The sequence below is a fragment of the Dipodomys merriami genome, unplaced genomic scaffold, assembly GCF_024711535.1.
Source record: "Dipodomys merriami isolate MVZ:Mamm:240054 unplaced genomic scaffold, mDipMer1.0.p SCAF_16, whole genome shotgun sequence".
In the NCBI taxonomy this organism is placed as follows: domain Eukaryota; kingdom Metazoa; phylum Chordata; class Mammalia; order Rodentia; family Heteromyidae; genus Dipodomys; species Dipodomys merriami.
The window spans coordinates 12,635,110-12,648,760 of NW_027202937.1; the positions used below are offsets into that span (position 1 = coordinate 12,635,110).

At 44.2% G+C, this 13,651-nt stretch overlaps 2 protein-coding genes across 2 annotated transcripts; both read right to left on the bottom strand.

Annotated features, from left to right (window-relative positions):
* Positions 1-2,207: 2,207 nt before the first annotated feature.
* LOC138827935 (olfactory receptor 2H2-like) lies at positions 2,208-3,447 on the bottom strand. Its single transcript, XM_070023514.1, has 2 exons — positions 3,418-3,447; positions 2,208-3,149 (listed from the first exon to the last, which is right to left on the bottom strand). Exons 1-2 carry the CDS (start codon positions 3,445-3,447, stop codon positions 2,208-2,210), a joined length of 972 nt encoding a protein of 323 aa, XP_069879615.1.
* Positions 3,448-9,534: 6,087 nt separating this feature from the next.
* Positions 9,535-10,473, bottom strand: LOC138827783 (olfactory receptor 2H1-like). The gene has a single exon (XM_070023398.1). The coding sequence runs from the start codon at positions 10,471-10,473 to the stop codon at positions 9,535-9,537; it is 939 nt and encodes a 312-aa protein (XP_069879499.1).
* Positions 10,474-13,651: the final 3,178 nt, after the last annotated feature.

Genomic DNA, 13,651 nt, shown 5'->3' on the forward strand with positions numbered 1-13,651 from the left:
TGCTCCTTGGTGTAACGTCTTCCTTCATATTTCTCTATTTTAATGTAACCATGCACAGTCCTGCCTTTAGTCTGTTCCCCACGGCAAATCAGCAAATATTTCAAACTAATTATGTACTCTGTGCGATGGTTAAAATCTCTAGGAAAAAAATCCCATCACTCTCCTCCAGCCTTTGATCCCTTATTGGCATCCAACTCTGATCTAACTTCTATGTAGACTGGAAATATGTCTTTGACAACCCCTGACTGTTATGTTGACTTTTCTTCCACAATCCAGTAGATATTTGTGTATTCAGTAGATAACTGTCTAGATGGAGACTGAATAGTTTTGGAATAAAACAGCACTAGTCCTAAAGCCTATGTCAAAACATGTATTGGACAAAGCAGATTTCACTGGGAAATATTCCTTCAAATGGCTTCCCTTATTTGTCAGTTCTATTTCCCTTAGAATCCATTTAGAAACAATTTTACTGTTTCCAAACATTAGGGCTTCTACTGATAGAATAATCATAGATAGGGTTCCCAGATCCTGGAAAGAGGAAGAATAGAGGTGATCATGAGAAAAACCATATTATATAAGAGATTTAAAAAGTAGCATTAAGATTAGCTTTATGTGCAGGTCTGAGATTAGGATTATTGAGTGAGTACATTAAGATTAGGATACAATCTAATAACAAGGCAGACACGATAATAAGAGCATATAAATGGCTCATGAAGATTAGGATGAGGATTGCTCTTAGCTGATAGAGGGTAAATGTTGAATCAGAGCCATTTTATGTTGGCAAGAAAACCAGACTTTTCCTTTTTGGTCAGTTGTGGGGCTTGAACTTTGAGTCAGTGCTGTTCCTGAGCTCTTTTGCTCAAGGTTAGCGCCCTACCACGTTGAGTCATAGCTCCACTTCTGGGTTTCTGGTGGTTAATTGGGGAATAAGAGTTTCATAGACTTTCCTGCCTAGGCTGGCTTTGAGCCATAATTCTCAGATCTCATCCACCTGACTAGCTAGGATTACAGGTGTGAGCCATAGTTCCTGGTTCAATTATTTATTATTTTACATTGTTATTATTCCTTTTTTGGTTCCAGTCCTGGGGCTTGAACTCAGGGCTTGGATTTTTTTTTTTTTTTTTTTTTTTTTTTTGCTAGCATTACCCCTTGAGCCACAGCTCCACTTCCTCCTTTTAGATGGTTCTAGATCAGAGTCTCCAGGACTTTTCTGCCCAGGCTGGCTTCAAACTGCAATTCTCAGATCTCAGCCTTCTGAGTAGTTAGGATTACAGATGTGATCTACCAGTACCTGGCCTGTGTTGCTTTGAATGGTACCTAGAATATCATAATCACTGTATAGAGACTTTATAATAGCAGTAATAATACCTCCCTGAGCCATCAAGAGCATGGTACGACAGTGCAATTCCTCATTTGGCCAGTAGATGGCACAAAAGCCTACCTCGATAGCACATCCGTTATAAATACGAAAAAGGTTTCCTTTCTGAGCTGGTGATAGGCATTTTAAAGAGAAGCAATACAAAGACTGAAGTTAAGGTTTATCTTCAAGGCTCTAGCTTCAAGCTGAAGGATTCCGAAATATTTGATTATGGTATGAAAGTAACACAGTATGTTTGGGAGTTGTTTGACCTAGAATTCATGAGACATAGATTTAGGCACACAAGTTAATGCTGGTTCTAAATTTATTAGGCTTCAGTTTCCCCTCCTTTTTCATTGACATTTGGGGGGATAAAATAGACTGAGAATGCAAACCATACATGTACATGGGAAGAAACTCAAAATAGAGGAGGAATTAAAATTGGAATTGAAGACAACATGACAAAGAATTAGAAATGGAAATGATTGCATTAGGAAAGTGATTATGGAGGTGAATTGATAAAATAGAGAAAAGAGAATATTACATTTGATTCTGGTGATGATGTTTCACATAAAATACTGATCTCCCTCTTACATTTCCATTCTCCATCTCTCTCTCTCTCTCTCTCTCTCTCTCTCTCACACACACACACACACACACACACACACATACACACACACACACACACACACACACACACACACACACACACACACACACACACACTCCCCTGTCATCTGTTGCTGTAGCATGACAGGTGTGAAGAAGCCAGAGAGGTCCAGATCTCAGACTACCTGAGAAGGCATGCAGAATATACCTAAATTATAAGCCAACTAAGTGGCTGTCAGTTCTATCTGGGCTCCACTTCCTTCCCTAGCAATCTCCAGAACGCCCTCTTCACTTCCTTGTTCCTCAGCGTGTAGATGAGAGGATTAAGACAGGGAGTGCCCACAGCATAGAAGAGACCAAAGAACTTGCCCCTCTCTTGGGCATAGGGATTTTTGGGCTGCAGGTAGCCAGCAATGGCTGAGCTGTAGAAGAGGGTGACCACAAGAAGATGGGAGGAGCAGGTCCCAAAGGCTTTCCTCTGCCCTTCTGCAGAGTTAATCCTCAGGACTGCCCGGGCAATGGCCCCATAAGAGACAAGGATGAGACTGAGAGGTACAACCAAGAGGAGGACACTGGCCACAGCCATCTGGATTTCATTGTAGGTGGTGTCCCCGCAGGAGAGTCTAATGAGAGCTGGCACCTCGCAGACAAAATCATCCACCTCATGGTGGGGACAGAAGGGCAGGCGGAGGGTGGGTGGTATCTGGACCATGGACTCCACCAGCCCAATGACCCAGGCCACCGCTGCCAGCTGCCGGCACAGGCGGGGGTGGACGATGGTGGCATAGTGCAGGGGTTGGCACACAGCCACATAGCGGTCAAAGGCCATCACCGTCAGGAGGATGCACTCAGAGGTCCCGAGGGACAGGAAGATGAAGAGCTGGACAGAGCACCCCAGGAAGCTGATGGTCTTTTGGGGACCCCAGAGGTTGACCAACATCTGGGGGACACAACTAGTGGTGAAGCAGAGGTCTAAGAAGGAGAGGTTGGAGAGGAAGAAGTACATTGGAGAGCGGAGCCTGGGGTCCAGCGAGGACAGCAGGATGATGAGCATATTGCCGGTCAGAGTGAGGAGGTAGGAAAACAGGACAACCACGAAGAGAATCTTTTCTAGGCATGGGTGTTCTGAGAAGCCCAGAAGGAGGAAGCCCACTGGAGAGCTTTGGTTGGCCATGGCCAGTTGCTGGAAGATGAGGCTATCAGACTACTATAATTCAATGTGTGTGTGTGTGTGTGTGTGTGTGTGTGTGTGTGTGTGTTGGTACTGGGGCTTAAACTCTTGGCCTGGGCACTATCCCTTAGCTTTTCTTTTTAAACCTCAAGGCTGAAATCTTTAGATCTCAGTCTCCTGAGAAGCTGGGATTGCAGGAATGAGCCACAGGTGCCCCGCTCAGTATGTCTTATAGAAAGTTCATACTTGTCAAGTGATGCCAGGAATGTTCCTCCTTTACCTGTTTTCCCAGACTCTTTCCCAGGCACATTACCAGAAGCCCCTTCACTTCCCCTGCTCCTCTTGGTTTGAGGTCCAGTAAGAGTGAGGAAATCAGGAATATGGCAGACAATAGATGGTGCCGTGCCCTGGTGCCACTGATTTCCTGATTGAGATGAAAAAAAGAGGCTAATGTCAAACATGGGTTAATTAACTCATTCATCATTCAGCAGAAATTTACTGGACATGCTATTCTGTATTATTATTATTATTATTATTATTGTTGTTGTTGTTGTTGTTGTTTGTGATGTTGGGGACTGAACCCAATGCCCTTCCACTGAGAAACATTCTCAGTCCTTCAGAGTACATTTCTGTTGTATTATTCCTCATTTATTTATTGGAGGAATTAGCCAAATAATATATTTTGCAGCTAGTGATTTGGCTCAGTGGTAGAATGTTTACTAGCACATGCTCTGGGTTGGATCCCTAGGACTGGAAAAAGAAATTCAAATTACTACATTTTGAATGAGCTTTATAATTATGTATTATCCCTGTAGGCTTAATTATTTATTAGTTGGTGGAGTAAAATGGAATGAATGGCAATATGTGTTTTGATTTGGCACCACTTCATTTATAGAGTTTACCGTAGATAAAATGTTTATCTATGACAGAGATTTTTTTTTCATTTCAGAGAAACTCTTCCCAACCCCCCTCCCCCACCAAAAAAACCCCAAACCTCCCAAAACACAAAACAATCTATGCCACTCAACCAGCTGTCCTGGTTAGGGAAATTGGTCCACAAGGTGTCCCAGGAACCAGAACCTTATAGGTGGGGGGTGAAAAATGACCTTACATATGTTAAAATCCCCGGTAGTTCACTGGAATATGAAGGATTTAGAGGCCAGCCATACCAGCATGAGGAAAAAGTTTATATAGTAATCTTTTAATCTTTTGATGTTCTAGGAGAAACCCAGGGCACTAGGGTAACAACTCTACCATTGAGCCACATGCCAGCCCAAGAGGCTGTAAAGTGAAAGACAAATTTAGGGAAGAATTTATGTTAGAAAACTTTCTAGAGAAATGGGTAGATTTTTAATTTTGAATAAAAGTAAGAAGTACTGCCGAGAACTGGCGGCTCACACCTATAATCCTAGCCACGCAGGAGGCTAAGATCTGAGCCTTGGGGTTCAAAGCCAGTCTTAGCAGGAAGGTCTATGAGACTCTTATCTTCAATTCACTAGAAAATTGGAAGTGGTGTTGTGGCTAAAAGTGGCAGAGCACTAGTCTTGAGTGGAAAAAGCTCAGGGACAGCACCTAGGCCCTGAGTTCAAGTACCATGACTGACAAAAAACAAGAAACAAAAAAATGAAGGAAGAAGTATTGGGCATATAGCAGCTCAGAGACAGGATGGGAGGCTACAGCCATTCTGAAAGTTAAACTGAATATTCAGAGTACTCTGGTCTTAAAGTATCTCAGGAAAGCACAGGCTGTAGGGTGGGGATGAGGGAAGAGGTGAGGTGCTGGGGGACCATACGATGAGAAGCAGGTCCTCCTTTGTGCTAAGCCCGTCATACCTCACTTTCAACCAGAACCTTCTGCTTTTCCTTTGTTCTTTTTCTCTTACTGTTTCCTCTACCCCCAATATGTTTTTCTTTAATATTTAAAATATTGTATATTCAAATAAAATGTGAAGAAGGCAGATCTCCACAGTACAAAGAATAGTGAAGGCAACACCGACACAGGTTAAAGAACGAAACAAATATTTCACGTGTCTGTGCACCCTTCCCTGACTTCTCCATTTCTTGTCTTTGAAGATGGAATGATTCTCCTCTCTCTCTCTCTCTCTCTCTCTCTCTCTCTCTCTCTCTCTCTCTCTCTCTCTCTCTCTCTCTCTCTCTCTCTCTCTCTCTCTCTTCGGTGTGTGTATGTTCCAGTCCAGCTTGGACTCAGGGCCTCATGCTCCTGTGCTTGGCTTTTTAGCTTAAGGCTGGTGCTCTGCCACTTGAGCCACATGTCCACTTCCAACTTTGTGTGTGTGTGTGTGTGCGCGCGGCCAGGGGCTGAACTCTGAGCCTGGATGCTGTCTCTTAGTGCTAGCGCACCACTTCCAGTTTTTTCTGCTTATGTGGTGCTGAGGAATCGAACCCAGGGCTTCATGCATGTGAGGCAAGCACTCTTACCACTGAGCCACCTTCCCAGCCCCATTTCCAGCTTTTTGTTGGTAAATTGGGGATAAAAGTCTCAGGGACTTTCCTGCCCAAGCTTGCTATGAACCTTTATTCTCCGACATAACCCTCCTGAGCCCCTAGCATTACAGGTGTGTGCCACTAGCAGACTTGATTTTGAATTTTAAATTATTATTATTTCTTATTTTTGAGATGTAATTTCTCATGCCATACAATCCACCCTTTGGATGTCTATAGTGCTTTTCAGCATATTTACCAGTTTTCAGCTGATACCATCTACCTTCAGAATATATCATTGCACAGAAGATCCCCCCCACCAGCTTGTTTCCTTTGTGCTATACAATAACTTGTATAAAACCTCAAAGGACAGTCAAGTACTTCTTCTTCACCCCCACTAGTATTGTAGTCAATTCCCTGCATTTCTAACTGGGGCATTCTCTTGGCATTCTATTCCCTTCCCTTTTCTGCCTTACTGATGGATCTCTTTTAGATTAGATTTCTTTAGTGACACTGCCCATTTTCTCTCTTTTGATCCTATTCACTTATTTTTTTCTCCTAATTACTTTCTTTTTTTGATGCAGTTACTTATTGGCTTGCATATTTATTTTTGTTTATGGAGCCACAAGGTGCTAGCATTGTGCTCAGAAACAGGGCCTGGATTGGGGGGAGGGATTCCTTAAAGGGGGTCTATGATAGTAGATAGCATTGCTACTAGTAGATTTCTTGAGTGCTTCTTATGGATGGGCCCTGCACAGTCCTAATCACATCCTGAACATCTGGTTCTTACCACTCCAATTTTATCAACAGTTTCAGGCTAAGTAACATATCTAAAGTCATCTAGTCAATACATGCCAGGACTAAAATTCTAGAGCATCTTTTTCACCTCAGGTGTTCTGAGAAATCCAAGAGGAAGCTTATAAGAGAGTTTTGGTTGAGAGTAGCCTGTGGCTGTCTGGCTTGAGAGGTGAGACTGTCAGACCAGTCTGATTCAAGGTTTCTGATAAAAACTCACCCTACTGAATTCCAAGTTTGGGGCTCTGCTCTTCAGGATTTGTGGAAACTGGTATTTCATAGCACATGTTTTACTTACCCTCAATCCAAGAAAAATCTCTTCAGCCAGCAATTACCGGTGGTAAAAACTCTTGGCTCATTTCTGTACTCTCCTTGGACATCAAGAAGAAAACTAAAACTAAAGAGGAATGCTCATCTTTGAATGATCAAATAGATTTCTGGTTGTTGCAGGAATTTTTAAGGTCACTTCAGGCACTTTTCTGAGCACATAACTCAGCTCATTCTATCACTTGGCTATTAAATTTTCAGGAATTTTGTAAGCCAGCTATTAAACGATTGGTAGTTTGAATATAGGAGTCCAAGTGGGCAAATATTACAACTTAGGGCACTGCCTACCTCTAGCCAAACATTAATTAGCATACCTCTGATGATCCATGACAATGCTGTGTATTATTATCTTCCTCTTAATGTGAAGAAGTTGAAGAAAAGAAAGTTTAAATAACATGCTGAAGGCAAGAGTAAGATCAAAGTTGATTTGTGAACTTGTAAAATGGGATCAGCTATTCACCACAAACTACTTTCTCTCTCTTCAGGTCAGAGATACCTCTGTGCTAGGAAGGTTTTGGGGTGGGGAGGGGAGCTAGTCTCTATTTTAGTGGCCCAGGTGGTAGAAAGGCTGACCTAGTGTGGTGTGGAGGGAGGGAGGGAGTAAGAGAGGGCAAGGGAGAGCTCTCTCTCCCAGAGAAAGAACTCATTAATTCTAAGGCCTTAGGGATAATTAATTACCCACTAATTGTGGTGGATCAGGAGACCTTCTAGAAGGAATATGCCAGTGATTGTCATCACTAGGGCAGGTAAAAAGGTCACCCATTGCTTCTCTGCCAGTAGGAAGAACAAAGACGATGTTTCTTTCCCTTCTACCTTTAATGAGTCTCACGCAGATACTTCTCCATTTCCTGATTCACCCATGCAGGCCCATAATTTTACAAGTTCTCAACTGCTTCCTTTTCCATTCCACTTTCTCTGAGATGCATCGTGCTGTAGTAACAGAATTATAATAGCCTGGGCTTGGTAGAAGACTTGGGACATATAACTTAACCCTTGTGTGATATAGCTGAATCATTAAGATGCTTCCTTAGTTGCAGTGAGGTCTCATGGGGAGGGGGGGGGTGTCACCCAGCCCAGGCCCATGGCATAGCATACCCCTGTTTCTCACAGATGCAAGTCTCTGAATATATGGAATGCACATGTTCAGTAGTTGGCAGAATCCCCGGATTGTTGGTTTCATTTGTGGAATAAGATTTATAGTGGTGGACAAGGTGAAGCAGGAGCTCTTGAGTCTATACTTCCTTCCCCATAAACCCAGGCAATCACAAACAATAGTACAATGTAAAGGGGATATTTCAGTCCAAACGTTGATTCATGTCACCTTTAAAGGATGTAGGAGAGGTTATCTCTGAGCTGTCGGCCTTCCCGTTGTTGCTGGGGTCATTGGTCTAGGCCACTCTGTCCAGTTTCTATTCTGTGGAGAAGGGACTCTTAGTGGACTTGTCCTGCCTGGTCTGGTGACAATAATGATCCCCCATCTCCACCCCCCTCAGCCTCCCATGTTGCTTGGAATGTCAGGTGTATGCTACTGGGCCTGGCTATGCATTGAGAAAGGGTATTGTTTTTTTTTTTTTTTTTCCTGCCTAAGACTGGCCTTGAATTTTGAGCCTCCCATTCTCATTCTCCCAGGTAGCAAGATTTGAGGTATAATTATAGCCACCAGCTCCCAGCCTATCATAGCTAATTTTAAACTGTCAGTGTGTCACTGTAAATATGGAGTTGGAAAGAGGTGCACATGATACATTATTTTGTTATACGGATATACCGTATAAATAACCACAAGAGCATAGATAATAGCAAAATTCAGTAAAATAACTAGCAAGTGATGAGTTTATTCCCTTTGCTTTAATAATATATATTTGACAAGGAACTCACATGACTTCGTTTTAAAATAATGATGATGTTAAACAACAGGTTTATAAAATTCCTGAAACTTGAACAATGAACTCCTCAAGGAGACAGGTGCTGGCTCCAGGCACATCACTGGACATGACCTGCTGGACATCCCACAAAGCCTCCCCTTGCAGCCTGGTGCTGTAGCTCACGCCTATAATCCTAGCTACTCAGGAGGCTGAGATCTGAGGATCCTGGTTTAAAGCCAGCCCTGGCAGGAAAGTTCGTGAGACTATTATCTCCAATTAACCACCAGAAAACCAGTAGTGGCACTGTGGCTCAAGTGGTAGAGCACTTGCCTTGAGCTGAAGAGCTGAAGGACAGAGCCCAGGCCCAGGGTTCAGGAAAAAAAGACATCCTTTTCTACTATAAGATCTGTAACTAGATCAGGTCTCACCAGCACTATCAAAGGCTGACACTCAGGAATGCTAATTTCAATTAAACTCTTCCATCTCCCTTCCAACTGTTGTCCTGCAAAGTGCTCCTGATCCTTTGCTCCAGGTCTTTTTGCACACAGGAGCAGGTGTCTAGCTCTTCATGGAGTGACCTAATGGTGTCTGCTGTGAGGCTTTGTACAACCGGGAGGTATGGCTCTGTCAGGGTATTCACGGGCAGTGTGATGTTGGCAAAAACAGGCTGCCCATTGACACTAGCTGCAGATGGCACAAAAAATTCATTTTGGTTAGCCAGAAGCCTGTCATTTGTCCTCACATCTCTGAAGAGCCCAAAGGTGGCTACTGTAGCCACATATGTGGCAGCCAACACTGGGTTGCAGCTGCAGGATCAAGAAGGGCCACAGGGAAACCCATAAGTTGCATTTGCAGAAGAAACTAGGTGAGCTTGCTCCAATTCACCAAGTGCAGTGTGTCTTGGGAGCTCAGCATTTTTAGAAATCGTGATGGAACCCTTCTTCATTTAGAAGTCCACTAAGTGGCTCTCCTTCAGCTCCCCCTGGATTCTCCATCTTTCCCCAGCAACCTCCTGAATGCCCTCTTCACCTCCTTATTCCTCAGGGTGTAGATGAGAGGGTTGAGACAGGGAGTGCCCACTGCATAGAAGAGACCAAAGAACTTGCCCCTCTCTTGGGCATAGGGATTTTTGGGCTGCAGGTAGACAGCAATGACAGAGCTGTAGAAAAGGGTGACCACAATAAGATGGGAGGAGCACGTCCCTAAAGCTTTTTTCCATGCCATAGCAGAGTTAATCCTCAGGACTGCCCGGGCAATGGCCCCATAAGAGACAAGGATGAGACTGAGAGGTACAACCAAGATGAAGACACTGGCCACGGCCATCTGGATTTCATTGTAGGTGGTGTCCCCGCAGGAGAGTCTAATGAGAGCTGGCACCTCGCAGACAAAATCATCCACCTCATGGTGGGGACAGAAGGGCAGGCGGAGGGTGGGTGGTGTCTGGACTATGGACTCTACCAGCCCAATGACCCAGGCCACCGCTGCCAGCTGCCGGCACAGGCGGGGGTGGACGATGGTGGCATAGTGCAGGGGTTGGCACACAGCCACATAGCGGTCAAAGGCCATCACCGCCAGCAGGATGCACTCGGTGGTCCCGAGGGACAGGAAGATGAAGAGCTGGACAGAGCACCCCAGGAAGCTGATGGTCTTTTGGGGACCCCAGAGGTTGACCAACATCTGGGGGACACAACTAGTGGTGAAGCAGAGGTCTAAGAAGGAGAGGTTGGAGAGGAAGAAGTACATTGGAGAGCGGAGCCTGGGGTCCAGCGAGGACAGCAGGATGATGAGCGTATTGCCCGTCAGAGTGAGGAGGTAGGAAAACAGGACAACCACGAAGAGAATCTTTTCTAGGCGTGGGTGTTCTGAGAAGCCCAGAAGGAGGAAGCCCACTGGAGAGCTTTGGTTGGCCATGGCCAGTTGCTGTCTAGCTGGAGTGTGATTTGATGCAGTGTATAAAAGTTCACCGTGGTGGACTGTCATGTGAAGGCAAGTGGACGTTTCTTCCCTGCCCCTGCTCTGTCAGGCACAGCACCTTCCAACAGCTCCTCTTCCTCTGCCTTTCCTGCTCAAGACTGCAGAGCAGCAAGGACAGCAGGGATGTGGGGCATGATGAAGTCTCCCATGATGCCTCTGCCTTCCTGCTTGAGGGCGAAGAGTGTGGAGATAATAAAGCAATAAAAAATTAATTAATTTCTCTTTGTGGTAAGATTCCACCCATAGTTACAATCACTAACTGAGAATTGAAATGTTGAAGGAGAAATGAGTATTTCTTTAATATTGCTTTTATTGTATTTATTCATTGTATGACTTCATTGTATTTATATTTTTAATGTAAAAACTGAAAACATCAGGAAATTTCCAAGATTAGTCAAAAGAATTCTTTTTTTTGTCAGTTGTGGGGCTTGAACTCTGGGCCTGGGCGCTGTCCCTCAGCTCTTCAGCTCAAGGCTAGCGCTCTACCACTTGAGCTACAGCACCACTTCCAGTTTTCTGGTGGTTTATTGGAGATAGGAGTCTCACGGTCTCTCCTGCCCGGGCTGGCTTTGAACCATGATCCTCAGATCTCAGCCTCCTGAGTAGCTAGGATTACAGGCGTGAGCCACCAGCGCCCGGCTTCAAAAGAATTCTTATATCCCTCTTACTTATATTAATAAATTATTAACATTTGCCCCATTTTTGGTTTCATCTGTTCTTTGTATATGAAATTAGGACTATTCTAAGCTCCTGGAGAGTAGACAGCACATGTAATTCCTTTTTATCACTTTACATTTCTATGGAAACTCCTGGATACAAAAAGAAACTGCAACATTGACTTAAATATTATTGTTACTTTATTGAAAGTTTCCCCATGGATGATGCAGTCCATCCCAGGAAGGTCTGTGGCCTCTCTAGTCGCTTTCCCTCAGTCCCCAAAACAACCAGCCTTCAAGTACAAGCTCAGAGAGGGGTTCTGGCCCCAGGAGAAGGTGAGGGGCTGTGGGAATGTGGCCTTGTGTACTCAGCAGATATGGGGAATGCATGAACATGGCCGAGACTCCCAGAACTGAAACAAATGAGCTGTAGAGGATCTCTGGATGAGGAGTGCAGTTGAGGAATCTGGGTGGGTGAGTTGAGAAACCACAGGAGTGATTGCTGTGTAAGACAGTGCTGAGACACAGTGAGCTCCAAGGTAAGGTGGGGTGAATAGCCATCTTCCTGTTTGTCCAGACTCTCTTTTTTGTCTTCTTCTATTTTCCTTACATCATTACTACTTCTCCCCCAGAGGTCATGATTTTTTTTTTCTTTAAAAGTTAATTATTTAATGCTGGCACCTGTGGTTCACACCTGTAATCCTAATTACTCAGGAGGTTGAGATGTAGGAATCACAGTTCACAGCCAGTTCAGACAAATGTGCGTGACTCTTGTTAGCAATTAATCACCCTCCCCCCAAAAAGAGAGATGGAAGTGGGGCTGTGGCTCAAGTGGTAGAATGTTATCTTTGACCAAAAACCCTCAAAGATAGCACCTAGGTCTGAATTCAAGTCCTAGTAATAGTGTATGTGCATGCACGTGCGCGAGTGTGCATGAAAACAGCATAATGTAACACATGAGTTGGATTTTCCTTTTGTATAAAGGAATTTCCATTGAAATGTGAAGTGATAGCATATGCTATCCACTCTCCAAGAGCTGAGAATAAACCTAATTTCATATTCAAAGAAAATATGTAATTGAAAGAAGTAGCAAATATCAATAATTTGTTAATATAAGTGAGAGGGATACAGGAATTCTTTAGACTTGAACTGAGGGCCTGGGCACTGTCTCTTATTTTTTTCACTGGAGGCTGATGCTCTATCACTTAAGCCACAGCTCTTCTAGCTTTTTGATGACTAGTCTCATCAACTTTCCTGCCTGGGCTGGCTTTACATGACAACCCTTAGATCTCAGCTTCCTAAACAGGATTACAGCTGAGAGCCACCAGCAACTGGTTGATTATGAACAGTACGGAGGACATGTGGCAGTAGAAGAGTAAACTTGTGACTTACTTGGAATAATGTCAGAATCCCCTCATCACCTTGTTGCTAGCGCTTCCCATTGACCAGGAGCTTTTGCACTGGCTGAGTTTCCACCTGATTCTCACAATGGGAACCCAAGCCAAATGATTAAGAATATGTCACTCTTGCTGTAGGCATTAGGTCCACCTACATTTTTTTCTTCACTTGCAATTGATGAGAGCAATGCTTGCCAGACTTTATTTCCTTGGACGCTTTATGTGTGCTGCTTCTTATCACAACTTGAAGAGCTGGATATTATTATCATCCATAGCAATTCAGTAAAAAATGAAAGCACACAGAAGAGAGATAGCTTGTTCTGGAAATGGAGTCAGTGAGCAGCAAGGCAGGGATGTGAATCCAGCTGGGCTGATGAAGAAGCCATGCACCAATCACTTCCCATCACTCTGACCAGAGGCAGCGCTGCACCCTCCAGATCTTGCCCTCACTCTAGTTAATTAACTTATTGTTTAGTGGCTCTGAGGGTGGAGATGGAGACAGGATGAAATGATGGAGGACGGAATCCCAGGATACCCATTCTATGGGGAGAAACAGCTCATCATTTTTGTCAGGATTAGGAGCCACAGCCCACAGACAATTAGTGCTGCCTCTGAGGGTGGTGAAGAAGGGATGGGGATTTGTCTGCAGGTTGCTCTTGGAGGTAAAGACAAAGGTCACCCTGTGCTGCTCTGTGACCTTGGGGAATTCAAGGTTGCTTTTGTCTCCTCATCCCCTCCCCCCCAGAGTCCCAGCTTCTCAGCAGTTATTTCCTCCTAAGCCTCTAGAATATGCTTATTCTATCACCCTTTACTTTCCCCCCCTTTTTTTGTCGGTCATGGGGCTTGAACTCTGAGTCGGGGCGCTGTCTCTGAGCTCTTCAGCTCAAGGTGAGCCACTTGAGCCACAGCACCACATCCTACTTTTCCCTCTTATATAACAGAGGTGTCATTAGCATAATGAATACACGTTTTCATATACAATTTATTCAAAATTGACAAATGTGTATAGTGAGTCCCTTACCAGTCTAGTGAAGACCTATAGCATTTCCATTTTTCCAGAAA